Source organism: Mangifera indica, chromosome 3 (assembly GCF_011075055.1).
Source record: "Mangifera indica cultivar Alphonso chromosome 3, CATAS_Mindica_2.1, whole genome shotgun sequence".
NCBI classification, from domain to species: Eukaryota; Viridiplantae; Streptophyta; class Magnoliopsida; order Sapindales; family Anacardiaceae; genus Mangifera; species Mangifera indica.
The window spans coordinates 7184202-7210964 of NC_058139.1; the positions used below are offsets into that span (position 1 = coordinate 7184202).

The 26763-nt window shown below is 33.6% G+C and overlaps 3 protein-coding genes and 1 non-coding gene across 9 annotated transcripts; 2 read left to right on the forward strand and 2 right to left on the reverse strand.

Moving 5' to 3' along the window:
- Positions 1–1718: 1718 nt before the first annotated feature.
- Positions 1719–5475, forward strand: LOC123212605 (E3 ubiquitin-protein ligase At1g63170-like). 2 transcript variants are annotated; one of them, XM_044631787.1, is made up of 5 exons: positions 1719–1910; positions 2672–3488; positions 4121–4246; positions 4352–4640; positions 5060–5475. In XM_044631787.1, the coding sequence occupies exons 2-5, from the start codon at positions 2812–2814 to the stop codon at positions 5249–5251; spliced, it is 1284 nt and encodes a 427-aa protein (XP_044487722.1). In that variant the 5' UTR covers positions 1719–1910; positions 2672–2811; the 3' UTR covers positions 5252–5475. The 2 variants fall into 2 exon arrangements, with proteins under 2 accessions (XP_044487722.1, XP_044487721.1); XM_044631786.1 differs by having other exon boundaries at positions 1720–1910; positions 2625–3488.
- A 382-nt stretch (positions 5476–5857) lies between these two features.
- Positions 5858–16791, reverse strand: LOC123211814 (N-terminal acetyltransferase A complex auxiliary subunit NAA15-like). 2 transcript variants are annotated; one of them, XM_044630728.1, is made up of 27 exons: positions 16552–16791; positions 15544–15622; positions 15330–15412; positions 15089–15238; positions 14678–14793; positions 14504–14530; positions 13864–13969; positions 13499–13570; positions 13284–13399; positions 13009–13141; positions 11868–11945; positions 11728–11781; positions 11521–11591; positions 11316–11370; positions 11130–11225; positions 10351–10479; positions 10161–10243; positions 9841–10071; positions 8929–9061; positions 8747–8854; positions 8488–8619; positions 7955–8011; positions 7648–7745; positions 7487–7545; positions 7283–7394; positions 7092–7192; positions 5858–6650 (listed from the first exon to the last, which is right to left on the reverse strand). In XM_044630728.1, exons 1-27 carry the CDS (start codon positions 16600–16602, stop codon positions 6445–6447), a joined length of 2736 nt encoding a protein of 911 aa, XP_044486663.1. In that variant the 5' UTR covers positions 16603–16791; the 3' UTR covers positions 5858–6444. The 2 variants fall into 2 exon arrangements, with proteins under 2 accessions (XP_044486663.1, XP_044486664.1); XM_044630729.1 differs by lacking the exon at positions 14504–14530 and having other exon boundaries at positions 16552–16790.
- Positions 16792–17846: 1055 nt separating this feature from the next.
- LOC123212463 (DNA-repair protein XRCC1) lies at positions 17847–25629 on the reverse strand. 4 transcript variants are annotated; one of them, XM_044631614.1, is made up of 8 exons: positions 25441–25629; positions 24287–24527; positions 24004–24192; positions 23140–23251; positions 20155–20231; positions 19853–19966; positions 19449–19535; positions 17847–18483 (listed from the first exon to the last, which is right to left on the reverse strand). In XM_044631614.1, the coding sequence occupies exons 2-8, from the start codon at positions 24476–24478 to the stop codon at positions 18154–18156; spliced, it is 1101 nt and encodes a 366-aa protein (XP_044487549.1). In that variant the 5' UTR covers positions 24479–24527; positions 25441–25629; the 3' UTR covers positions 17847–18153. The 4 variants fall into 4 exon arrangements, with proteins under 4 accessions (XP_044487549.1, XP_044487545.1, XP_044487548.1 ...); XM_044631610.1 differs by having other exon boundaries at positions 24287–24563; XM_044631613.1 differs by having other exon boundaries at positions 19853–19963; positions 24287–24563; positions 25441–25628.
- A 1018-nt stretch (positions 25630–26647) lies between these two features.
- On the forward strand, positions 26648–26729 carry TRNAS-AGA. Its single transcript has one exon. It is a non-coding gene; the product is annotated as a tRNA-Ser (tRNA).
- Positions 26730–26763: the final 34 nt, after the last annotated feature.

Below are 26763 nucleotides of genomic sequence, written 5' to 3' on the forward strand. Positions count from 1 at the left end.
TTTATTGAGAGAGACAGTTAAAAGTGTTAATGTTTAAGCTCTTGAACCTCTCTCTTAAACAACGTAATTGAATATATAACCAAATTTTGATGCTTCTCACTCTCAATTTATGTGTTTATTTTAGTCATTTGTTGCACAACACAAAAATTAAAAAAAAATAGTTTAATATTAAACTAGAATTCTTTAAAAAAAAAAATCACCATATATGACCAAAATTAATATAAAAAATTGTTTGAATCCTATGTTTTGGTTGATTTAGCCAAAACACGAGTCAAATTTTAGTTGAAATAGAAGTGTTGGCCATATTTTATCAAATTTGATTAACTGAAAATTCAATCTATTTGATTAAATCTGATTAAAACCTTGATATTTAGCCAACAACCCCCTTTTGCCCACCTTCTTCCTCCTTTCTTCTTGTGTTTTTTGATTAAAACTTTGGAATTCGATTTCAATTTGTGAGTTTGGGTCGAAAAATAGAGGTTTAATAGTGAAAACCTAAACTTTCAATCCAAAGTCTAGATATATATCCAACTAACCCCTAAAAACTTTATATATGTAGATAAACCCATCACCCCTCCACAACTTATTCAATTAATAACCAAAGACAATAGCATTTCATCCTCAATATGACAATAAATTATGAGTATAAAAATATTATATATATTAAATTGAAGAACACGTAATTGTAACAGCTAATAAAGATGGAAAGAATGAGTAAATATGAAAAAAAATCTAACGAAAATGAAGAGATCTAATGAAGATAAAATTCATGTAGTGAGTGATGGAATGAAGATTTAAAAAAAAAAAAAAGTTTTATTTAGATTCAATGCTCTTCTTGTTTATAAGATAACGTAAAATTAGAAACAAATATTTTTTGCCAGAAGAGAAAAGTAAAAGTATCAATATTTAAATGCGGACAAGATCAATCACCTAAAAATAAAAAAAGAAAAAGAAATCACAACCGTCGCTATCATCTTTAAGATCAATCATCATGATGATCACATGTTCCACAATCCAACGGCCTAAATAATTTCTTTATAGAGACATTACGGGCCCACGAAATAATTATTAATAGACGTCTCACTTTAATGACCTTTTCTATGCATCCAATATCAAACGTCAACCACTCACCATAAATTATGGCAAATTGTGCTTCTTCTGAATAATTTAATATATATTACCAGTCATTAAATAATATTTATTTATTTATATTTAATAATAACATAAAATATATAATTTGGTAAAATTGAGTTACTTTTCATATTGTTTAGAAATATTTGCAAAAATATCAATTTTTTATGTTTATGCTATTTAATTAAAAAAATAAGTTTGAGGACACCATTAAGCATAGTCAAAATTTAAAAATATTTATATTTTTAATTCCTTATTTGGCGAAAGTGTAAATAAAGTATTATTGTATTTTGTTTGGCAAAACTCTGATAATAAATAATATGGATTATCTATATTATTAATAAAGTGAAGTTTATTAATAATATTTTTGTATAGGATAAATAATAGTTGACAAAAATCTAAAATTAAATTACATTTTTAGATAAAAATATTATTGAATTAATATAATATTTCTGAATTATAATATAAGATATTGTGATTCCACAGCTATTTAGTGATTAACGTGACACAAGACGACCCCACTAAATCTCAATCGTCTGATCAAACTCAAAACTGGACCCCACGTTTTAAGATATGAGAGTTTCCGAAAAATCGTACGGTCCAGGAATGCCCTTTCGTTCACTACCAAAGCTCCACTCCGTCTCTGAGTTTTGCGTAAACAATGGAGCACAAGCTCAACATGAGCTGACGCCACATTTTCTCGAGAAAATGAAAGAAACTAAGGGAAAGTGAGCTTTATCAAACTTCTATGTCACTCCATGCTCTTTTTTATATATTTGGTACGTGTTTACACCGCAAGTTTAATTTTTATATTTTTCTCCCCTGAGTCTGTTTAATTTGGTAATTTAGGTTATTATTGTAACTTGATTTGTGAAATTGAAAGTGGAAAGTGGGTTTTCACTTTTGAGTGGGTTTGATTTGAGTGGATTCGGGTATTTGTAGTCATGGTCTTGATTTAAAGTTTTTATTTCTAGTGTAATTTTGTTATGAATTGTTTTTTCAAATGTGGTTTGAGTTATGGGTTTTTATTATCAGTTCGTGTTATGTATTTGGTTTTGAATTTGGATTTATTTGTATATGAAATTGTTGGGCCTCGCCCTTTTTATATATATTGTTTTGTGTTGAATTAATCTAATTATCAGGATTTAGCTTGTAAGTTGTTTTGTTTGATTAACTTTTGATGATTCATCTTTTAAATTTGCAAATTTCTCTTCTGGTTTAACGTGAGACAATGTAGTTTAGTTTAATATGAATTTAGTGGTGATGTTATTTTCTTTGTGAAGATTTTGCTTGTCATTCGTTGCATTACTTTAGAGGCATTTCTTTCCTTTTCATCGCATTGTTATTATTGGAAATTGCTTTATCATTTTGGCAAGATGTTATCACTTTCATTAATCATTGTGGAATATATGGTAGTGTATATATAATATTGAAGTCAGGCTTTAGTAAATTGTTAATTGAAGAAGTTAATTCTAGTTCTGGTTTTGTGGCAGCTTGTATAAAACCATACAAAAAACACTGAATCATTTAGATTTGCTAGTTTGTAGAGTTGCAAAGTTCAGATTGTTGAGTAACTCAAACAAGTCTTTAAAGAAGTTGAAAAAGCGGAGAGCTAAAAGTCGGAAAACTTCTTACTACAGACCTATGCATTCGCCCTTCCAATTTGGTTGGAAGACTTAGATGGATGTTCCTCCTCCGGAAACAATTAGAAACATCCAAATTGATCAACACCCATTGCTAATGGAGCAGCTGCATAGCCATAATGAGTGGGAGCATATAATTGATATAACAAGAAATGACGATTCTTCATCTAGCTCATCTCATGATGAACAACCACACAGAATGGACTTACATCAGCATGAAGAAAGATCATCGAGCAGCAGTAGAGCCCCCACTTATCATAATTCTTCTTCTTCATCCACAAATAGATCAAACTCAAGGAATTCCTCATTCATAAGGAGAGGTGATGGATATGGTCGTCGTGGTAGAAGCCCATTGAATTCAGGGCTATGGATATCTGTTGAGTTAGTCGTCACTGTGAGTCAGATTATAGCATCAATTGTTGTATTGTCATTGTCAAGAAATGAAAATCCTCAAACTCCATTGTTTGTGTGGGTTGTGGGTTATACATCTGGTTGTGTTGCAATGCTTCCTATTCTTTACTGGCGTTTTCGTAATCGACACCGGGGAATTGACCAAGACTCCACACAACCACATCAAGGCTTGTCGCAGGGCAATCTTCCTGAACTTACTACATATACAGCTATTTCAGTTCCTCAAGCTTCAGACGAGGAAAATAATCACACCACAGAAACAGTAAATACTAATGGTCAAAATGCTGTAAACTTCACCACACGGTATTTTTTTTGGTGCACTACATTTATTAAATGTTCGAATTTCTATCCCCATATATTGTTTAGCTGAAGTACATTTGTGATTCTTAATTTCCATTTGTTAGCAACTGTCATTATGCATTGTTGAGTTTCTCTTCTGATAGATTCGCTCTCGAGAAGAAGAGTGAAATGAATAGATAAAGTTCAGTTGGGTTTTTACTGATTATTTTAAATTTCATAGCATTTTAACCTGTCATGATTTTTAAACCCTATGCATTTGCATGCTGGCTTGTCTTTTGTGAACTTTCAGCGGCATTTAAATTAGTTATCTGTTTATAGAGTTTGCGAATATGTTTAGAATGTCTTATAACAATCTTATGAGTGTGTCTAGAAATTCTTTATTAATCTTCTCCTCTGCCAAAAGTACTAGTAGAGACCAATCCCAGTACTTTTTTAGGATGCAGTGGTGGTGTGTGGTAGTGATGTACCATCTCAAATTTTGTGACATTGATGTTGGTTGGTTTTACAGTGAAACTATTATAGTATTATGGCCCTGTGGACTCATTTTTCTGAACTGATTTTGGTTTGAGTGACTCTTTTGTTCAATGGGAATAATTATGGGTTCATTATCTACCATTTGTATGTATGTTTTGCAGACTGAATGGATTAGTGGACCATTTTAAGATGGCCCTAGATTGCTTCTTTGCAGTATGGTTTGTTGTTGGCAATGTATGGATTTTTGGAGGTCATTCCACTCCCTCTGATGCTCCCAAATTGTACAGGTACCTATCATTGACTTTTATTAGTTAAGGCTTTTTTCTCAACTCTCCTTTACCCTGGCATTCAACTTGGTTGCATTTGTCACTTGTTGCCTTGCTTCCTTGTAGGTTATGTATAGTGTTCCTTACCTTTAGCTGTATTGGATATGCCATGCCATTCATATTATGTGCAACAATTTGTTGCTGCTTACCTTGCATAATTTCTGTCCTGGGCATTCGGGAAGATTTTTCTCAAACTCGAGGAGCCACTGTGGAATCCATTAATGCTTTGCCAACATTCAAGTTCAAGTCAAAGACAAGCGGAAATGCTAATGATCAAGACAACACAGGAGTATGTGAAGGTGGGGTCTTAGGTGCAGGGACGGAAAAAGAGCGTATGATATCTGGGGAAGATGCGGTAAGTTTGATAGAATGTTTTCTTGCTCCTGAATTGGTGATCTATGTTATAACTGGAGAACAAGAACTGATTTTGGACTCTGACCCAATTACCAGAATAACATAATCAAGCTTAGCAAAACTATTGTAGTTTATCAATTTACCAGAACCTTGGTGAATTTTATCAAGTTTGCCAATCTTTTATAACTTAGTTGCTGAAGTTGCTTATCAGTCCACACAACTTGCAACATCTTTTACAATGGGACAATAACCCTAGTCATTTATAGGATAAGAATAGAAATAGTCATAAGAGCTACTAAATCAGTGCATAAATTATAAATTATAAATTATTGGGTATAGAAATCTTGCCCAGTGCACTTCTTTGTTTGGTTTGGATTTCTAATATATAGCCTTTGTTTTTCCTCACCCATTTTGATGCAGGTTTGTTGTATTTGTCTGGCAAAGTATTTGGATAATGACGAGCTTAGGGAACTATCTTGTTTTCATGTATTCCATGTCGATTGTGTTGATAAATGGTTAAAAATTAATGCATCGTGCCCTCTTTGTAAAAGTGAGGTTGGGGAGAGTAGTAGTAGTACTTCACCATTAGCAAGGGACTCTAGTCAGCACTGAATGGAGAGACGGGATATACATGGACTGAAGATGATGTTTTATTTATGGAGCAGTGTCTTTATGATTCAGTTCTCGGCCCTTTCTGGTGTTGCAAGCTTTGGTTAATTATTTCAAATGTAAAGGTCCTCAGCGGTTCAATTTTGTTCTGCAAAGTTAATGTCAAACTGTTGCACTTTTTAAAGCTATCTATGATTTGTAATGCTAAAATACAAAGAGTTCGATCATCTTAACATTATTTTCAATCATTTTTACCCAAATTTGATACAGCTTGTTTGGTGAGATAAAGCATGTAACACTTTATTATTATTTTTGGCAATATTGTTCTCTGGACTCTGAAAACATTCAGAATTCAACCATATATTGCAAATTGTTTAAAAACGTAGAAAGCGTGATAATCTATGATTTGTCAAGCTAAAATACAAAGTCTTCAACAATCAAACATTTTTGCGATCAATATGAAACAAATTTCATACACCTTATCGGGTGAGCTAAAGCATATACAATTAATTGTATATTGGCAATAGTCCTCATTCTTCGAAACATTTAGGTTTACAGCCACATAATGCACATTCTTTGGAGGATGAAAAAGCAAACGGAAGAAAAGAGTTCAGTACAAAGAAATCAATTCACTAGCAACACCAAAACTGATTATTGTGGCAACATCTCATGGCTGACATGAATTCTTTCGCAAAATTCTTCACAATGTAATGTTTATACATGATAAACGGTTGATAAGATGGGAAGAGTACAACATGCTCTGGAAACGTTTCAAATTTGACCCAAATTTGGGGCCAGGACTCTGAAAAGAAAGGGGGAAAAATCTATAATGTTTCCTTATAGCCCTAAAACACAGAATTAGCAGAAGAATTGGCGCAAAACCATTGACCCATCTCTTCTCTAGGATCTCACCAAATAGTGAGTAAATAAAGATATCAACCCCCAAGCACAGTAAAATAAAATTATACACATTTGCAAAGGAATGCATTTTCACTATCAAGCCAAGTAGGAAAAACAAAATTTAATCCGAGCACAACAGGTAGAAACGATTGGCACAACTCAAACATTTGACCTTTGGATGATCCTCCAATAGCAGCAGACGATTCTCCTCTAGGTGTATCTTCGAGCTACACCTTAGTTAAATATGATTAATCACCCGACATATGCTGGAATTGCAGCTCCACATGCATTCACCATTATGTTGCGATAGTCAGTTTCTTGAAAGCCTCCAGTTTCCCATTTGATGCAATGGCCTTTGCACTTTGATCAACTCTATTATGGATTGCAACCCCATTTTCAGGGATCGTTAATATTTGATTGTGGGCCATGGTGGACTTGCCAGTACAGTGGCCTTCAAAGAAGGTTGAATACGGGAAATACTCAGCACAACGCACTTTCCATCCTGCAACAGAAAAAAAATGAAAGTTTTAAGTACCACAGTTGGTATTTCTTGTACATAATGAATTTCATGATGTATTCCAATGACAGTTGAATTATATTGGTGTTAACTCATTGATCATTTGGACTTTAAAAGAAATGGAAATAAATAACCATTAAAATTGATAGTTAATTGGCAAAGGCTATCTGACGAAGTGTGTGAAAAATAAGAGAGGAAGCATATATGTAAGCAGAATAAACTAAAAAAGCCAAAAGCCAAAAGCCAGATCATATCCGTAAGATCAATCATGTTCAATGGTAATTAATGCTTCAGACAGCATGAAAACATAAATATAAATTTAAAAACCAGATCTTGGCATTACTACTCACAACCATGCACTTCAAATTTTTTTCCTTCTTTTAAACATTTGAACTACATATTTCTTATAAGCACTAGGAAACTTACTCAATGCAGCATCTTGGTCTGCAAAAACGTTTTTAAGGAGATTATGGACTGCAATGCAGTCTTTGAGCTTCCATTCCTTGACAGGTCCAAGTGCTCCATTACTAGCACAACAAAAGCAGGGTTCAACAATCAAATATGTTAAGAAGAGAAATGAAAAAATAAACTTTATGTTACATAATACAAGGCATTACATTGGAACCAAATTGTTGGTTGAATCTTCAATTAATTTAATAGCTTCAGATTTCTTGCTAGGTTCATGAAAATGTAGCATTTCTGCAGCTGCAACTCTATGCATCAATGAATCTACAAACAATACACACAACACCACTGTGAGATGGCTACATGAAGTTGATCGTGAATAATTGCTTTTGTATGTTACATAAGGTGGACATTACCTTTATGTTTATGAAGGAAAAACTTGTTTGCCTCAGTCAGAGATTTGTCCTTCAATTGACTGCAAAAGGAAGAAACAAAGAAAATCACCATGGATCAAACAATAAGACATGCAATTTATCCTCTATAGCATCCACACCACCAAAGAAAAATCATAGAGAACCTGATAGTTGGCCGCTCAGCTTCCAGGACACTCCAAATGAGTTTCTCGGTATCAGTCACAGGAGCACTCATTGAGTCCACTTTATGGAAGAATCTGATCTGCAAACATGAAAGATTGAATCAGCAACAGATAGAATAATGAGATCTAGGAACTATAATGGTGCTGAATGATGCATTAAAGAAAAATTATATTCATTCTATAAAAAGCACTCTCTACAGAACAAGGATTCGATAGATTTGTCTCAGAGCAGTTCTTATATATCAAAACACACAAACACCTTAGTTAACCTGTTCAATATAATACATACCAAGCAGCGATGTGATTCAGGGTTCTCAGCATCCAACCTAAGTAATTGCTTTACAGCCTACATAATAGAAAGTTACAAATAAGACGAAAACATTAGTACAGCATTCCAACATAGTTTGAGGGCAATTATTGAGAAACATAATTGAAAAAACATTATTTAACTAGAAGGTGCTAACAGATCCCAATTGATATGTCAACCTTGTCAACATATTCAACTGGAACAAGAGAGATCATGTTCCATTTTAAATGGGATGTAGAGGAAAAAGGGGGCTGAGAGATGTGCATATATATGAGGGGCCAAGGAGCTACCACAGCTTCCTATTACTTCCTATAACTTGTTTATGTTAATATACAAGGATTTTAACTGCTATTACTTCCTATAACTTGTTTATGCTAATATAAAAGGATTTTAACTGGCAAAATCAGTACAAGCTGGCAGAGAAAATAGGTATATCAGTACCATAAATAGAAAGACCGAGTTTTATAGGTATTAAAAAAACAGAAGAATAATTATAGGTGCAAACAAGAACATACCTGAAAGGTAAGCAGAATCTTCTGTTTTCTTATATTTACTTCAAAAGAAAGTAAGTGCGTTTCCAAAGAATCAGGCGAGTTCTTCAGAAGTAATTTCAAGTATTTTGTAGCTTCCAATAACGGATCTTCAACCTACATAAAATATGAATTCAGAAGAGCAAACTGTTATATATCTTAAAATAAGAATATACACTTTTTTTGTAGTGTATTAATCAGTCTTAAGAGAAATCCAAATATCAATCAAGTAAAACTAAGTAACCTGCAATAACTTCTCTCCGTGTGGATCCGGATCAACAGGCTTCATATGTCGTTTGCCAGACTTGGAGACACCACTAGAACTTGATTCTTCATTTTTTATCTCTGCCTCCTGAAAAATGCAAAGCATTACAATGAATTTCATTGAAATAAAGTTTAACTAATGAAGTGAGAGAAACTACTTACTTTTTTAGCTCGAGCTTCAGCCTTACGCTGTTTTTGCTTCAGTTTCTTTTTCTGAGAAGGAAGCAAGTTTGCCTTATCATCATCTCCTTCATTGGTTGACTTTGGAGGAGAATCATACAATTTTATATAGCATCTGCACTTAAAAATTAAACTACTATATATAAAATGGCAGGTCAAAAAATCTTTGAAGAGTGCATATGCATTGATTTGAGTTTTTTTGAACTTATAATATTATGAGATGACAATAGTAGAAAAGGAAAAAATGAGATGACCATGACAAATCATGCAGGACACCCAACATCAAAGTTCACATGATGAGAAATTTCTGTGATATTTGGAATAGTATCTTATAATAAACTACAGTGTCAAACATGCCCCAAAAGTCCAATACAGCAGGCAACTAGAAAAGGGAGAGGAGGGGAGACGAGTTATCAGTGACAACAAAGCAAATGCAAGGATATGTTGTTACTGAACTAAAATTAGATAATCTTCTTTATCCAGATTCCCAAAAACCATATCTTGAAAGGATCACAACATTATAAGACACCAAGCCAGGAAAAAACATGTAAAGAGAAACCAAACACATCCATGCTAAGCCAAAAAGAAGAGTAAGATGTTTATACACCATGATAGAGCACACTCTAGGTTGGTTTTCCAACAAACCCCAACATAGCGTACATCTTCATTTTGCAACCAGCCAGTTACCTTCAGGAGATGACTGGCATGAAGAGCAGAGGCTAACTGAGGCATTTTTTGCAAACCTATTGAAATCAAAGACTAAAACTAGAACATAAACTTCACACAAGAAGGTGAGTTTGAGAGTGAGTATGCATCCACAAGCTTAGCTTACGTCAAAAGCATACTAAGTCATCACAGATCATCAAAATCTTGTTGAATGCCCCAACACTTAACCTGATAGCTCCAACTGCAGCTTTGTGAAAATAAGCATGTGAATGCAGCCGATCTTGAAATTTGAGCATCTCCACATAGGCATGCAGAGTCATTTTCCTCAAGCAATAAGAATGGAAGTCAAATTGATCTTCGGTAATATCAGCATAGTGCTTCTCCACAGCTAAAAATTTCTTCAAAGACCGCCCAAGATCACCTTGGCGGAAGTAGCTTTCACCAGAAGCAAGTTCATACCTTACAACAGGATATTTTAACAACCATTAGAACATTTAACTTTATTATTTACTTTACACTAACCAGAGAAAGGCAAAAAATAAACAGACCAAATGCACTGCATGTCATGAAGGTTGTTGTGTTGATCTCCATCTTTTGTGAATAATACAGCAGTTTTTTCTGCCAAAGCCACCTTCAGAACAGATGGTTATGTAAAACATGGTCAGCAGATGAAAAGTACTACACAAGGCCTATGACAGATCTCTAGGTAGAAAAAAAGAAGGTGAAATTAGAGCTAACCTGGTCAGCTTGTAGCAAACGCTTAACACATTCACTATTTACATATCTATCTGCAAGATCCATACACCTAGCTTCATCTGCCAATGCAGCAGCAGCAACCAAATCACCAGCATGCTTCAATATTCGGCTCTAAACAAAAAGATAAAAGGTAATTGCGTTACTAGACTCTGTCAAAATCAATAGCATTCCAGCAATGTCTACTTGGTTAGTATTAAACACATGAAAAAAGGGGAACTCTTCATGTTTGATAAACATCCATGCTTCTTTGAACCTAGTATTATGTTAGGACTCATGTATATGTCACCTGCCAAAAGGAAAAGATTAGAAGCACAGGTGGCACAAGCTCAGGGTAACAATTTGGGAGCGCAAAGATGTAACAGGTTGAGTGTTTTGCATTTACATAAGTCACCAATCAATACAAATCACTGTAATTTCTTCTTCATTCATTCTGTGATTATTGAATTGTTGGTTGAGGAATTGTGAAGTTGCAAGTTTATGACAAAAACAGCCTTGGTGGAGGGATTATGTCTTCTTGAGCCATCCACATCTATATAACCACGCTTTAATATATAGATATATTAAGTGGATTGTATATATTGATAACCTCTTCACATCAAAATAATTATTGGGATAAATCTTCAGCCGGTTATGAAAGCAATGAAAGTATACAAAAGAAGCAATGATAAATCAAAAGAAAAAATCCCATTAAACAGGAAAACAAGTAAAGGGAGCCTTCCAGACTAGAAATAATAAAATATCATAGACCAATAGATACAAACCTTGACTGAGTACAAATCAATCACAGTTGGAGTGTGCTCTATAGCCTCATTTATTTTTGACAGAGCAATATCATATTGGCCTCGTCTATCATAATGCTGCATCATCATAAAACCTCAATGTAATTTCAGAGGAAAACTTAACACAAAGACAAAGATTTAATAAACCATCCAGCTAACAGAGTCAACCTGAGCTAAGAAGAACAGAGTCCACATAAGTGTTGAAGGGGGCTCTTTTTCTTCCCTATACTCACCATAAAATAATTAGTCAGAAGGTATTATGTCAAATATGCGATAAAAATTCAGAAGGCTTTCTCTTCTTTTTTATGAATGAGGCATTTCTATTCTATGTGCACTCACTACAATCAACATAATGGCCTCAAATATATACTACCTCCCAGGGCATCTCCCAGTTGTCCTAATTGAATGCTCCAACTCAAGAATAAGATGCTCCAGAATGTCTGCCTGTGTAACAGTCATCAAAGCAGGACACAATCAGAAATTTTTTCTAACCAAACAATCCAAGTTTTTTACAACTTTTGATGAAGTTTCCAAATCAATACTTAATTGAAAAACCAGGGGAAAAAATCTTCACACTAACCTTGCCAGGTTGATCATATAAAGGAGAAAGATCAGAGAACAATGAAGGAACTCCCTAATATCACAGATTATAACAGATTATTATATACTGGAAACTAGGAAGATACCAGACAAAACTGCACAAAATTTAACCATCAATACCTTAGTTAGGAAAGGCTTAATATAATTGAATGCGGCTTCCTGAAACTTGTCACCTTGTAGAAAATCTAGCGGTATTCTCTGTAACAGAAACACAAATGAAAATAACAATGTGACATGTTAAAAAATTATCATATTTTATATATAAGGTAGCTTGTGATGATAATGATGACAAAAGAACAATGATTCTGACAGCAATTATGACAAAGAAATCCTGATTATGCCAAAAAACTCATACAAATGAAACGACAAAAAAATAGCATGCATCTTCATCGACTAAATATTTAGCATCCCATGCAAATTCATGATCAGACTCAACCTTCTAAAATTTTCTTAGTATATTTGGCAAATGCTTTAGTTAAAAGAAAAGGAAGATATGGATCAGTGAGATCAATGAGGTCAATAGAACTTGCAGCAGTAGCACTACTATTACATGTCGGACAAAACAAAGACTGCGGCGAAAGCACAGACCAAAACCAATATAATAATCAACAAATCAATAAAGCAAAATCTAGATCCCTTAAAGTCTCAAATGTTGTATAACCACAGAGAAATGAAATAATTAAGTACCCATTTCAAAATGCTAGAAACGTTAGAACCTAATAATTTTGTCCTTCAAATGCAAATGAAAATATGCAATAAACAACCTCATTTTAATATCCACTTACAGACATGGTTATCAGGTATGCATGGAGAGACAGATTTTTTATACTTTTATGGTTTTATGCAATGATACGATCAATGCTCTAATCATTTAATTTACTTGGAGGATGATTGAAACTTAGCTAATGAATAAAAACATGTATGAGCAAAGTAGTTGTCTACATGAGAGCAAGTCTTATTATGTGACAATAAAAAAAAATCTCTAGTTAAAGTCATCCATCCACACAAACTAAGTAATTTTTAACAAAACCATATAATCATAAGGCATATTCTCTTATGAGCAAACAAAAGAAAATAATCACACCCCATCAAACATACACAATTCCTATTCTAGGTAGCCGCTCAGATGTACTAATAATCACAAACAAGTACCTTCAGCCCAATCAAACTATTTAAAATATGCCAAACTTTAAATTTACTGCAAAGAAAGGAGAAAAAAGAATCATTCTCCCTAGAAACATGAACCAAGGGGTTGTGTCACCTTCACAGCAGATGACCAAGTGTATTGCTGCCCGAGGGATTTGTATAAGGCATCTAATTGGTCAATTTGATCAGAAGAATAGTTTCCAATTTCAGAATACAGCCCAACACATTTTTGCAGGCCTTCATAATATCTGGAAAAAAGAATAATTTGCTCACTAGTTAAAATTGTAAGTGCAAGCAGATATTAACCATAAATGCTCTTTGTAATTACTTTGTAAACTCTCCCAATCAATGTTTCAATAGATTTAAAATAGAGTAATTTGTAAATCATACTTGTAATTGTCAGGATTCATGGAGAGTAACACTCTGTACAATTTAGCAGCTTCTTCTAGAAGACCAAGCTTCAATAAAAGGGAAACCTCTTGCTCTTTGTATGCCAATTTGTCGACCTAGATGCCATGTACACAAATGGTCAGTGTCTGAATATCCATGTGTTCAGAACTTAAGAATTTCAAAATATAAACTTGCAAGTAAGAACTCACACTTACAATTTTTAACTCTTTCTTGTGCAACTCCTCAAGAGCTCTCTCAAGGGAGCCACACTCTTCCAACAAAGATATCTGCAGAGGAACATCATAAACACAGGACCATCAAAAATTATTGAGAGTACTGCAGACCTAAATATGAAAACTCAAGACTTTAAAATATTATATAGTCTAAGAATACATTTAAGGACTTTTTTTAGGAATAAATGTAATTCATACACAGCTACCCATAAGAACAGTTTTTTTATTATGGGCATACATCTATAACAGAGAAAATTCTTGTAAAAAAAGCCAAGATCATGCAGTAACAGCAAAAACAAAAGGTGATTGAACTAATTAAAAATATATACACACATGTTTCTTGATACCTTGTACAATAGCATTTCACTATGCTCACAACGCTCATTATCAGGAGGATAATCATCTTCAAGTGTGCCCTCATATGCTTCTAGGATTTCAACTGCTTTGGAGCCACTAGGTAAACAACCAAAGGAAATTGTCCAGAATAAGATCTATTCAGAGCTACAGTAAAAGAGAATATGGAGTAGATGCGCCAAAGATAGAATCAGAGGTGACTGCAACACAGTACACTGATTCAGAAATCATTTAAGCAGAGATGAGTGAATAATCCTGGAGATATGAACAATTATAGCATCTACATAGAGGAAAACAATAAAAAAAATACATAACATCAATTAATTCTATGAGAGACCTCCAAGGCACTGTAGCATGAATAATCACTACAAAAGGTAAATATTGTATGACAATCATTCACAAGCTGGCACCAATAATGGAAGCTCTTTGATATCTTGTGCTGAATTAATAAACTACTGAAATTAATAAATATACATACATACACAATCCAACGGTTTAACTATCCATATTCCCATGGAATAGATATTGATTTTCTCAAATATTCTATTCTTCGAATTGAAAATATGCACTTATTATTGAACAGTAAGAATAAGTATATGACTTTATCTTTTTATAGAATTATAATGTCAATACCTCTGTAGGGGTAGGTTTCTAACAGGGCTGCAAGTCACGACATACCAACCATATATCAGCCAAAACTGATGGTTTTACCGTTAATGTAGCAGCTACCAAATCACTGATATATGCGTGAAAATACATAGAGAAGTAGTAGCACAAAAATTTTTAAAAACAAGGATCAAATCATACTTGGAGTTTAAATGATGGGCAACTGCAAACCCAATCCAGTTCATGCGATGATTTGGTTTCAATGTCAGAAGTTGTTGTCTGGTCTCAACAAATCCTGCCAAATCCCGCATCTGTGCCTGCATTGTAAAAATTAATTTCTATCATCAGCCAGAACAATTTTCAGCAAAAATGCACATCAAAGATTGGAGGCTAGGAAAAATGTAGGACATGACAAAGTTGTTTTCCAGATGAAAACACAAGGATATTAGACTTAAGACTTATGACAAAAAAGTAAATGCTCAGTTTGACCAACACATTTGAGGAAACAAAACCCATGTTGCTACTCTAATTGCCAAACATTGCCATAACCCAAAAGATCCCAAACGTAGAGGCATGCCTTTGAGAAGATTTAATATAGCAAACAACTCATACCTGCAGCAGGGACAGGTCCCGCAGTATTTCAATATTGTCTGCATCTATTCTCAATGCATTCCTATAGCATTTGATTGCCTCTCTATATTCTCTGTCAGACCGATACAAGAGACCATATACATGCCAGCAAACATGACTCTTGATGTCATTCTACATTAAGACACATAATAAGGTCAACACATAGAATGGCAATGATGGAAAAGCAAGAATGTTTAATGTTACAATACACAAAGGACACAACCTTCACTCCTACACGGACAAGCTCATATGCTTCAGACTTGCGGTCCATGCAATTCAATGTCAACCCCTTCATAGATAGAGTTTCTAACAACCAGAAGAGTGGACAAATTTATGAAAAGACATAAATTAAGAAAAATAAATCGTGTATATAACATAAGTCACTTTTTGCTCATGTAATATGGAAGTCAAATAAATTCAAATACTGAACAAAATACCTCCATGATCTGGAAACTTTTTCAATATAGCATCAGCTGCCTTCAGTCCCTTCTTATACTGTTTAGTCTCATATGATTTCTGGATGCAAAAAGTATGTCTCAATTAAAAATAGTACATTAGCCTCTATACAAAGATGAATGTAAATTACACACAAAAGCATCAGACAACAACAGGAATATGATCGCTAAAGTAAACCTGCCAAAGGCTTAAAAAACACAAAAAAATTGTTTTCCATATCACATGAAATGAATGCACGAAACAATAGAACTTCAATGTCCTCTAACAATATGTAAACCTTACAGAACACCATACAAAATTAAACTTTAAAAATTTAGTAAAAGAGGACAATCAATTCAGCGCAAAAATAGCACACAAAGAATGCAGCTTTTAACTTAATTTAAAGTCAACATAAAAGAATTAGAATTTGCATTTTGAGTTCCCAGCTCACTTTGTATAGTATAACATCAGACATAGTATATAATGTGTTTATTTCATCTCCATATAGATTACATAACATATGCATATAAACCATGAAATTCTTATTCATTTTCCGTCATTCACGCCAATATTTAAACAAACGAAGCCAAGCAAATAAAAAACAAATAATTAAAAAGAAAAGGAAGAACACACCATAGGTTATCATTAACTCAATACAAAATATTCAAGAGCAGAAAATTTTAAAAAAAAAAATCCAAGCTTTCTCTCACTAGAATGAAACTAAATTCAGAAAAAAACAAATAGACCCATTGCACTACACCAAACAATGAGCTCAATTATCAATTCGATTAAACAAAAGAAAACAAACCCATTAATCCATTCACCCTAAAAAATCCAAACCAATAAACAAACAAACACTCCCCGGTTCTCCAGCAACTCATCAAAGAATTAGGGTTATACATTACAAAACAACCCAGAATGAAAATAGACAAAACCAATATATTATAAACAGATGCGAATAAAGAGTTAAAAAAAAAAACAAGGAATCCATAGTGAACTGGAGTACGTACGACGATGAGTTTAAAGAGGTTAGCCTCTTTGGGAGGGAGAGAGGAGCCCATTGCGAGGAAGATGAAGCCTTGAAAGAGAGAGAGTTTGGTTAATGAGTTTTGTTTAGTATTGAGGAAGAGGGGAATGAAGAGAAAGAGTCGTCGTGATGAAGTGGTGGCGTTTATCAGCTGCAACCCTACTGTGAATAATAAGCTAAAAGAAGGAGAGAAGAACGAGGAAGTAAAGTTGAATTCAAAGTTAAAAACCCCCCGATGGTGTTAATTTTCACAATTTAACAGTCTCATGCTTACATCGTTTTTCTATGTCAAAGTTTTTTTTATAAATACTCAATATCACAAAATATTTGATTTGATTTTTATCTAAAAATATTTGTTCATAAATCAAGACGATGATGGTATATTTTGTACATTCACTAAAAGTATATACTAATGATCATGGGAATCATAGAATAATTTCATTATTCATAATTATTTTGTTTCTTATTTATGCAAGTGAATAAAAAAAAGATATACAAATATTACGCAAAGAGAATTTTAAATAAATTAACATAATGTTTGAGCCTATATTCATAATCATTGTATTTAAATGATCGTATAAATCTGATTTTAAGTATTGAATAATAGTATTCACTAATTATTATTTTATTCTATCATTCGATAACTTGAATTATCTCATTTGTAGTAAAATGAGAGTAATTATTATTGAAGTGACATAACCTTTCATTTTAATAATTAGGATTGCCTAATTTGTAGAGGCAAGTTATAGATTTGATGTTTGGAAGCGTTAAATAAATGACATCTTCCTCACAAGAGAATTTTTTTACATCTAGAGATGGCATATGTCAAAGACCACCCCAACCTTTGGTTTGTCAATTAAGATTGTCTTGACCTTTGAGGTCTATTAAAGTAACAACGTTGAGTGAATAGTATTCGCTAGATAACAACATATAGTTTCTACTCATTGCTCGCTATTGTCTTGAGGTACATTCACGGGTCCATTGCATGGTACATGTTGGATAGGACTCAAGGTCCTACACTAGGGTGCATCATGTTGTCGTCTATGCCAGAAGAGCTCTTTATGAGAGGCAACAAATTTAGGGCATTATATACATTGGAAATGATTTAGATCCCCTATTGGAGGGCACTTGAACATTGTTTCCGGTAACAGAAGTAGGTAACGGTCGTCTAAGAAGCTTGCGTTCTCTTTGCACCCAACAAATTAGATAGATCAGGGTCTATTGTCTTGCCAATAAACAAATGTAATAGAAATATCTTCAAAAATTCCACAACAATTATATCATAACATAAGCCAAAAAATTTGACCCACTTTTAATATTCTCTTAGCTTAAAGCAATAGTCAAGATTTTTAAATCAGGGGAAAGAAAGAAACAGAACCAGAATGCCCAAACTTCAAGGGTTAATCTCCAGAATGCTTCCATTACAACTAAACTGAACACTCTGGAGATTGTTAAATGGTCAGACATAAAATTGACAAAGTGTTTTCTGTGTTTGTAAATGTTTCACCTGCAGTGAAGTAACACTAGTATCATAAGCCTTCTTCAGCCTCTTATACACAAAAATTTGGTCTGCCTTAGAACTATCTTAGGAAGTCACATTTTTTAAAGCAAGTTCTATTTCTTCGTTTGTCATTTCAATTGTTTCATCACTGTCATACCCGACTGCATCACTTGGAGTTGCTTTGCATCTGCCACTGTTGCTTCTTTCATTTTCATCTGTCTTCTGCTTTTTCCTCTCTGATGAACAGTCAGTCTCTAACCTTTGTATTTCCTCCTCGTATATTTGTTTCCATGCCTTGGCCTGACTACAGAGATCTCCCTTTGAAAGTGCTGAAGAACCCTTACCCTCCTGTTTAGCAAGCTCCTCGACCACACGAGGGACACATTGCCACTGCTCTGTTATATGCTGCACACCCTGCGGTATCAGAGAAAAATAAAATCAATTGCCAAAAGAAAAAACCATTACATATTAAAAATTTAGCGAATTAAGTGTATGGGTATATCTCAAGTGGTGACTGTAAAAATGCTGTTGGCGGTAAAGAGTATGAGGATTATAACTTGTGGCAAGTTTCTAACAAGAAAATCTATGCTAACAGATGCGTCGTAAGATGGTCTTACTGAGATTACTAAATTACCACATTGCAAAAGGGATGTACGTCAAAGTGGTTTGATATGATTAACTTGCCAATTAGATCAACTCAGTAAAATCAACAATCTAAAAGAGGTTTACATGATTCCATAGCAGAACAACTAAAGGACCTGTTTCAAGAGTCCTATGCTGAACTTTAATTTAGACAATTCAAAGCAACCCAATCTCATCAGCTGTTAAAACTCTAATATCTTGTGGAACTCTCAAGTACACTACCAAATCATGAGATTTAAAAGTTTTTAAAAAACATTGTAACTTAAATTAGTGCAGTTATGTAGTCAGAAATCCAGTGTAGTACTCTTGAAACACATCCGTCATGGTTTGGGTGCTAAGAAGTAGTTGTACATGGGGATGTTAACATGAACATTTTTGGGAATCAGGTGCTGCTGAGTCAGTATGACCTTCCTTCTTAAGCACAACGTGGATGTCATAAACTATACAACCTAACATTAGTAATATCAATGTGAGCTGATTATCAGTAAAGACAAATCATATGTCAAAACTAATCACAGTAAAAAAAAGGACACAGAACACAGAATGCATTTTCTCCAGTTTTCAAACAAACAAACAATCCAAAGTGACAATCAATAAACTCGAAGTCCGCTAGGTAAAATATCTATGTCCACAGATAGTGTTCCAAGTACTCTACTCTCACAGAGAGAGGTATATGTTATGCAGACAATAATGCACATTCTTCAACAGGAAAGATGCATCATCAGAAAACTCCATACCTGCTTCTGTTCAAGAGAATCTATGGCATCTTGCAAACAAACTAAGATCCCTTCAGCAGCAATTTGTTTTATTTCGCTTTGCTCTGGCTGCAAAACGGAGAGACTTATATCAGGCTAACTCTAAATATGTTGCAACTTTTGTACCCAATTAAGTAGGCAACACATGCTGTGGGATTTCATGCCTTTCTATAAACCTGGTACATATAGTTCAAGGACTTCATTGACAGAAAGTAATTAAATAAACAAAATTTCAAGAAACTTGGACAATCATAAAACTTCAAGAAACTTGGACAGTTATGAAGTTGTGTTGCAACGTCATGGGAAATGTTACTATAGAAAATTAACAAATCATAATTTAGTGAATGGATACGTTTCTCAGAAAATAAAAACCAAGTGACAATCACCTTTTCCTCTTGACTCTCTAGCCATGAGATGGTTTTATTTAAATCATCAGCAACCCACTTTTTAAGTTCAGAAGGAGAAATGCTCTCTTTGCCAGGATTAGAAGTCTTATTCTGCTAAACATATAGCAGAAGAAACAGATCAACATTGGTAGATAAAAAAGATAATGCAAATCGATCAGTACCATACAACTTATTTATTTAATATTTTAGTTTCTAAAAATAACAAAGATAACAGCATTAAATTAGATCAGGAAAGAGCTAAATAGATAAAATCATACAAACATGTCAAAACAAATTACTACCTTGGAGGATGAAGAGGTGGTTGGCTTTGATTGTGATTTCTTTTCAACCTTCTTAGATTTTTTAGATGAGGTTTCTTCTGCATGCCCGAACAAAAAAGCAAAAAGAATAAAGTGTAATTAGACTTTGTTAGAAACCCCACTAATTTCCACAACCAATATAATTAGAGCAAATGACAGTGAACTGTGGGAAACAGTTGAAAGTTATATTACTTGTTGACTGGTTTTGTGATAAAAAACAATTTACTAAGCACAGATAATATAAAAAACACTACCTAATCCGGCTATTCAAGAGGCCAATTTCTCTCCTTAGTCAATCGAAACTACCCACCAAATTGAATATTGATTCCCCCCTCACTTTTTTCTTCTCATCTCTTCCTTTTTATCATTTTGCTCCTTTCTCCCTTAAACGATGTGGCTCTAATTTATGAGTGGTCCTCCCATTCTTATGCCCACATCCCATTAGCTTTTTCATGTCTCTAATTGTCCTCCAACAATTCGTCTCCTAAAGCCAAATACGCGATCATAACATTTCTTGTCCCTATTAAATCCACTTTGTCCTCAAGGTGAGAAGATGAGAAATTTTCTTTTTCTTTTTTTGTAACTAAATGAACAAAAAATTTAAAATCAAACAATTATAATTTAAACGTCTCATCAAATGTCATCCGTTTCTAATTCCTTGTCTTCCATACACACAAATTCCCTTCTCCTCTATCCTATTAACATTATTGCAATTGCTGAAATTTGCAACAATGGTTTGGCTCATACTTCTCATCACACCAAAAACATAATCCCTCCTCCAATTTTGATTGAATTTTAACATTAGACAACCTTCGAAAATTCCTATCCTTTTGTGCGTTTGAAATTGACCTACAAGTGCCGATGGGTTTCCTGTTCAGGTTTGTTGATATATCAAGTTGGTTTAAATCAATTGACTTGGAATTGTTTGATAGTGAATTGGGATGAGTTTCAAGTTGGGCATAGATTATTGAATGGGTATGGATTTGAATGGTACACATTAGTGTTTGATGGAGTGAGGTCATTTGGGTTTGAGTAGGTAAAAAATTTGGATGGGGGTGATGTGGGTAAAGGTTGGAATGGTAGTGGGTCATTGGGCTTGGGTGATGGGTTGGGTTAGGTTGGGGTGGTAGGTGTTAGTAAAGGTGAAAAAATTTGGGTTGGTAGCATAAATACTGGGCGTAAATCTGAAATTGATTCTTGGGTCAAGTAAACTTCGTATGACCCAGCTTTTGTCTTCGATTTTTTGCACTTTATCCATCGCCTCTTCTAAGTTTGTCAAACCATAAAGCATTATTTCCATCCTAATTTCTTCCCCAAGTCTAATCATGAATGCTCCCATAAACGACTCATCGGAGACATCTAGAAATGGAGCCAATAGTCACTAAAATCTACACCTGTACTCAGCCACTGTATCAAATCATAGGAGTGACAACAATTCTTTGTGTAGTGATCTAACCTAAGAGGTTGAAATCATTGTAACAAGCCCCTCTTCAATTCATTCTAGTAATTGAACAAAACCCTAACTTCCCTCTATTGTAACTAGCTTAAAGCAATTCCCCCCATGCATACCGTCACTGATGTCAACAATGATATTCACCATGAAATATCTCTCTGTTCGAAAGATCAACACCGATGGATCTTCTCTAATGAACAATGGTAACTCTAGTCATCATTAGACTGTGTCTCACCAACCCATTTCACCGATCGACACTTCTTATCCCCAAGTGCCTTCCTCAGTTGTCGCCTCTCTGTACCTCATTTGTTCATCTCTTTTCATTGGTAAGAATGGTGTCATCTCTCTCACTAGCAACAATTGCAACAACAACGAGGGTTGTTCTATTGATGCTTTCCCTCAGTCACCACTTGGTACTTCTTTGTTCATCGTCATTTCCCTCAACTCCCCAAGATAATTTTTCACTGTCTCCACATTTCTTTCCAAATTCTCCATTTTAGCTTTCATGTTTTCTAGTTTCTCGTCTACTTCATCCAACCTACTTTTCACCAATTTCAGGTCCTTCCCTAATCTCTCGACCCTGGTCTTCATTCTTGTCAACACTGTAATATCAATTCTATTTGAAACCCCAATAATTTTCAATCTACAACCAATGTAATTAGTCCAAATGATAGTCAATTGTGGAAAATAGCTGAAATTTATATTGCTTGTTGACTGGTATTGCGATGAATAACAATTTATAGAGCAAAGATAATAAACAACACTCGTTAATCCAACTATTCAAGAGGTCAATTTCTCTCTCAGGATTGTTTAGTCTTCAAGAGGCTTAACTCTCTCCTTAGTCAGTAGAAACTGCCTACCAAATTCAATATTAATCCCCCCTCTTTTATCCTCACCTCTTCCTTTTTATCATTTTGCTCCTTTCCCCCTTAGGCCATGTGGCCTTCTTCTATGAATGGTCCTCCTATTTCTATGCCCACATCCCATTTGCTTTTTCATGCCCCCAATTGTCCTCCAACTATTTGTCTCTTACGGCCAAATACAAGGTCATAACAGACTTCAATACTGGTCTTTCACATTTGGCTTCAATTTAGAGATAAAAGACCTAAATGCATATGAAAAGTAAATAGATGTACAAGTTCAAGTGACAACTTGAGAAGATTCACGAGTCAGACAATTAATTGCTCATATACATTATCTACAATTGCCAAATAGTAGGCTTGCAAGGGGAAGCAGAGAACATTTATAATCATAGAGAAACAAGATCCTAGTCTACTTGAAGAGTATGATTCAAGGATTCTCTTCGTAAAGCTCTATTGTTATAAAAATACGTTCCATAACTCATTTAATTACTTCATACAATTGAAAAGGTACATTGTGCAACAATCTTTCATTGCCAATTTATATGAAAGAGAGGTCCAAAACAAGTGAGAAAATGCATGCATCAACAAAGTAATTGAAACTCTTTAGACAATATTTTATGCAACAAAGATGAATGTACACACATATATTACCTTTGCTAGTTTTATGAGATATATTGCCTTTCCGCCATGGTTTCCCAGCATGCATAAGGTACATTTCAATATTAACAAGCTTCTTCTGGTTATAACATTCTAATATCCATTCCTAAGGCAATAATAATAGAATTTAACCCAAAAAAAAAAAAAAAAAACAAATGTCAGCAAATGATTAGAAGGTAAAAACTTAACAATCAAGATTTATCACAACAATTATGAAATAAAGTTAAGCATCATATAGAAAAGGTAAAAAACTAATCCAGTAATCTAAATCAGATTTAACTTGACTAAGAAGCAAAAGGTGATTATTTCATTCTTTCAGAAAACAAAGAATATTTTTTTTTTCCAAATTAAGACAAACATTTTCAAAGTATTTGATTGAATAAATGAGCAACCTAGTTAAGGGCTCATGACCAATATATATACGATTTATCTTGGATAATATTGCCTAGACTAGTACCACAAAAATGAAAAACTAGAGCCAATCAGCAGTGTCTGACTCAAATAAAGCTTTCAACAAGGATTTTGAATGAGATCTGGTAGAGAAAGGTATACGAAACCTCTTTACCAACTAAGCAATTAAAAAGAGTGAGTGTCAAATATAATGCAGAACAAACTAACAAAACTTTTTCATGCAAAGTAAGACTTACATTTCACAATTTTTTCCTCCAATTAGAACAATTAAGGAGATCCTGTATGAATGCTAAAAAAATAAATAGTAGTAACTAAGCCAGAAAAGAGTATACATAAATCTTGCTTCAATTTAAAAAAAATTGGTAGTCTTTGCTTGCAAAAATTTCAAGCCATTACATGCACATCCTGCTTTATATATAGGGATAACAAAACAAATAAAGCACACACCTTTGAGATAATTGTACCACAATCTGCCTCAACTTGCCAGAACTTTGGAGTATTTGGAAAGGCACAAACCAATAGTGTGCAATCTGAATTCCAGTCAGCTTGATAAGCTGCTCCCATCTCAATGGCCTTTGACCTCAACATACTTCTCTCTGGATTAACAAACCCGGACAACACAAAAACAACTCCTTCCTGCCCAAATAAAGATTAAAACATCAGCTGCAATTGCAAAAACCACATCGTACGACATACCAAATTCACAGACCCAACGAAAAAAAAAAAGCACCAGAAGTTTGGAGAAGTTCATGTTACTGAAACGAGAAGCAGCAGACTTTTTGCCTTGTTCGGTTTTATTAGAGGAACTACCCCCTCTAAGGGCTTGCCCTATAGCTTGTTTGGTTTCTTCATTCTCCTCATCATTATCAGCATCTGTTGACTTCTTTCCATGAGAATTATTTCCATTGTCACTTGAACTCATCCAAGAAGGAAGATTTTGCCTCTGATTCTTATTAGCCTCATTTCTTGACCTTGCACCGGAATCAGACATGTTAAAAAACTGGCACCTAAAACGTACACCAAAACAGATATTAGACAATCAGCTACTTAACAGAGATTGCTATCCTGACTGAATATTACCATGAAGTTCCAAAACTCAAAAGATACTCATCATGGTGAATTATGTGATTGATTCTATTAGAGTACATAAAGCAAAAGATGCAGAACTGCAATCCTGAATGTCCTCAAACAACTCTATATGCAGAAATAATAAAGAAAAGAAATCAATTCTGTAATATTATAAGCATTTTTTAGGAATTGAAATTCAATAAATCTAAGATCTGAAATAGCACAAATTCGCTGATTAGTAGTTGCTAGTCTAACAAACAACAATTTTATTCGAGCAAAATGAAATTTCCTTGTGCTGCATTTGCCAGTATAGAACTGGACTTAATGGAATTGGAGAGAGTACAACTACCAGCCTATGTAATTCCAGTAAATTTCATCAAAAAAATTCCGGATAGGTAAAACTAAAGTTCAATGTTTACTAACTTGAAACTACACTAAAATCTCTCCCTCTATTTACGAAACAACGAAAAAATTATTCATCAACTAATTTAAAAAAAAAAAAAAAAAAGAAGCCTCAAGACACATCCACTTTGTTGACACCAAAGCAAGTTTCCTGGCAGCACTTTCGTTGCTTGAAACAATAGATAAGAATAAGAAAACTACTTCCAATTCACTCAAAAGACCACGCCATTGCACAGTAACCTCCATTTTCACTTTCAATTATATATCATACAACACAGTATAATTAACAACAATAATTAAATACTCTGACTAATTACATCCACCTTTCTTATTGGGTTGAAGATGTATTTCATCACACTCCGCGAGAAATTTTACTACTGAAGATTTTGAATTGAAAAATAAAAAATAAGTTACCTTTTCGGTTTTCTCTTCAATTAGCTTTGAGACCTTCACGATTAAGAGAAGTAGACGTTACGGTAGCGAAAATATTAATTCAAAACTTTTCGGAGAGAAAAAGAGTGGGGTGATTTTGCTGTTTTTCAAACTATGCGGGTTACGTGAGATCTCGTGGTGGGAGGCTATGTGTGAGATTTCAGTGCACCGGGGGTTTTCCAACACAAGACACGCGGCCCCGCGTGGTGGGGGCTTTGTAATTTTTCACCACCTGTGGTGAAGGTGTTTTTGTGATTTTCAATTTTTGGGAATATTTACTATTTTCTATTGGGGGGGGGGGGTAAATGAAAAATTTTTTATTATAGAATTTATGACATAATTTTTTCCAATAAAACATATACTATAAAAATTATTTTTGTTTTTTTTTTATGAAAAATTTTTTATTATAGAATTTATGACATAATTTTTTCCAATAAAACATATACTATAAAAATTATCTTTGTTTTTTTTTTTTATAGAAATTAGTTTTAGAACTAAAAAAATGATATATGAATTTGAGTTAAATAGAATCATAAATTTAAATAATTAATTTGAATTATAAATTTAAATTGAATCAAATCATAAATTTAAATAATCAATTTGAATTATAAATTTAAACTAAACTAATTCAAACATCTTTAAATCAAGTTTGATTTAGTTTTAAAAAATGAATAAAATCTTTTGACTCAAATTGACTGTTTAAAAAATGACTACTTAAATTTAAATTAAAAAATTATATATAAGTTGTAAAGATTAATTTACCCCAACAAGGTAAAATAACAAATTAGCTCTTATATAATTAATATAAAATAATGTCATAGTGAAATATCTATTTAACCTTTACATGATCAAATATTTAGTAATCTCACATTAAAAAATATTACTTCATTTTATAAATACATGATCAAATATCTAATAACAACCCTATATTAATAAATATTATCGTGATACTTTTTTCTCTTTTTGGGTTGATATAGGGTTGAGGTTCATATAAAAAAGATGAATGATAATTTTGGTATTAAATTAGATATTTAATTATACTAGTTTAGCATCAAAAAAATATAATTAATTTTGTTTTGGTACATCAAATAGGGTTAATGTAATTAATTAATTTAATTTATCAAAGGATCTACCTAAATTGCCAGTCAAAAAGTGAAATATAATTTTTGAATTTCACCGTCCCAAGCTAGTGGACGTGCCGGAGTGGTTATCGGGCATGACTAGAAATCATGTGGGCTCTGCCCGCGCAGGTTCGAATCCTGCCGTTCACGTTTTCGCATATATTTTGCTCTCTTCTTACGAAAT

Bases quoted from the DNA above. Each gene is read 5' to 3' on its own strand.
- LOC123212605 (XM_044631787.1), top strand. From the start codon at position 2,812: ATGGATGTTCCTCCTCCGGAAACAATTAGAAACATCCAAATTGATCAA. The intron at 3,489-4,120 runs GTATTTTTTTTG...TATGTTTTGCAG, and splicing joins GCTGTAAACTTCACCACACG to ACTGAATGGATTAGTGGACC. The intron at 4,641-5,059 runs GTAAGTTTGATA...ATTTTGATGCAG, and splicing joins TGATATCTGGGGAAGATGCG to GTTTGTTGTATTTGTCTGGC.
- LOC123211814 (XM_044630728.1), bottom strand. From the start codon at position 16,602: ATGGGCTCCTCTCTCCCTCCCAAAGAGGCTAACCTCTTTAAACTCATC. The intron at 13,970-14,503 runs GTATTGACATTA...TTGTTTACCTAG, and splicing joins AGAAACCTACCCCTACAGAG to TGGCTCCAAAGCAGTTGAAA. The intron at 7,746-7,954 runs GTATGTATTATA...TCATGTTTGCAG, and splicing joins CTGAATCACATCGCTGCTTG to ATCAGATTCTTCCATAAAGT.
- LOC123212463 (XM_044631610.1), bottom strand. From the start codon at position 24,547: ATGTCTGATTCCGGTGCAAGGTCAAGAAATGAGGCTAATAAGAATCAG. The intron at 19,536-19,852 runs GTGATTGTCACT...TCCGTTTTGCAG, and splicing joins TAGAGAGTCAAGAGGAAAAG to CCAGAGCAAAGCGAAATAAA. The intron at 18,484-19,448 runs GTATGGAGTTTT...CTGATACCGCAG, and splicing joins ATTCTCTTGAACAGAAGCAG to GGTGTGCAGCATATAACAGA.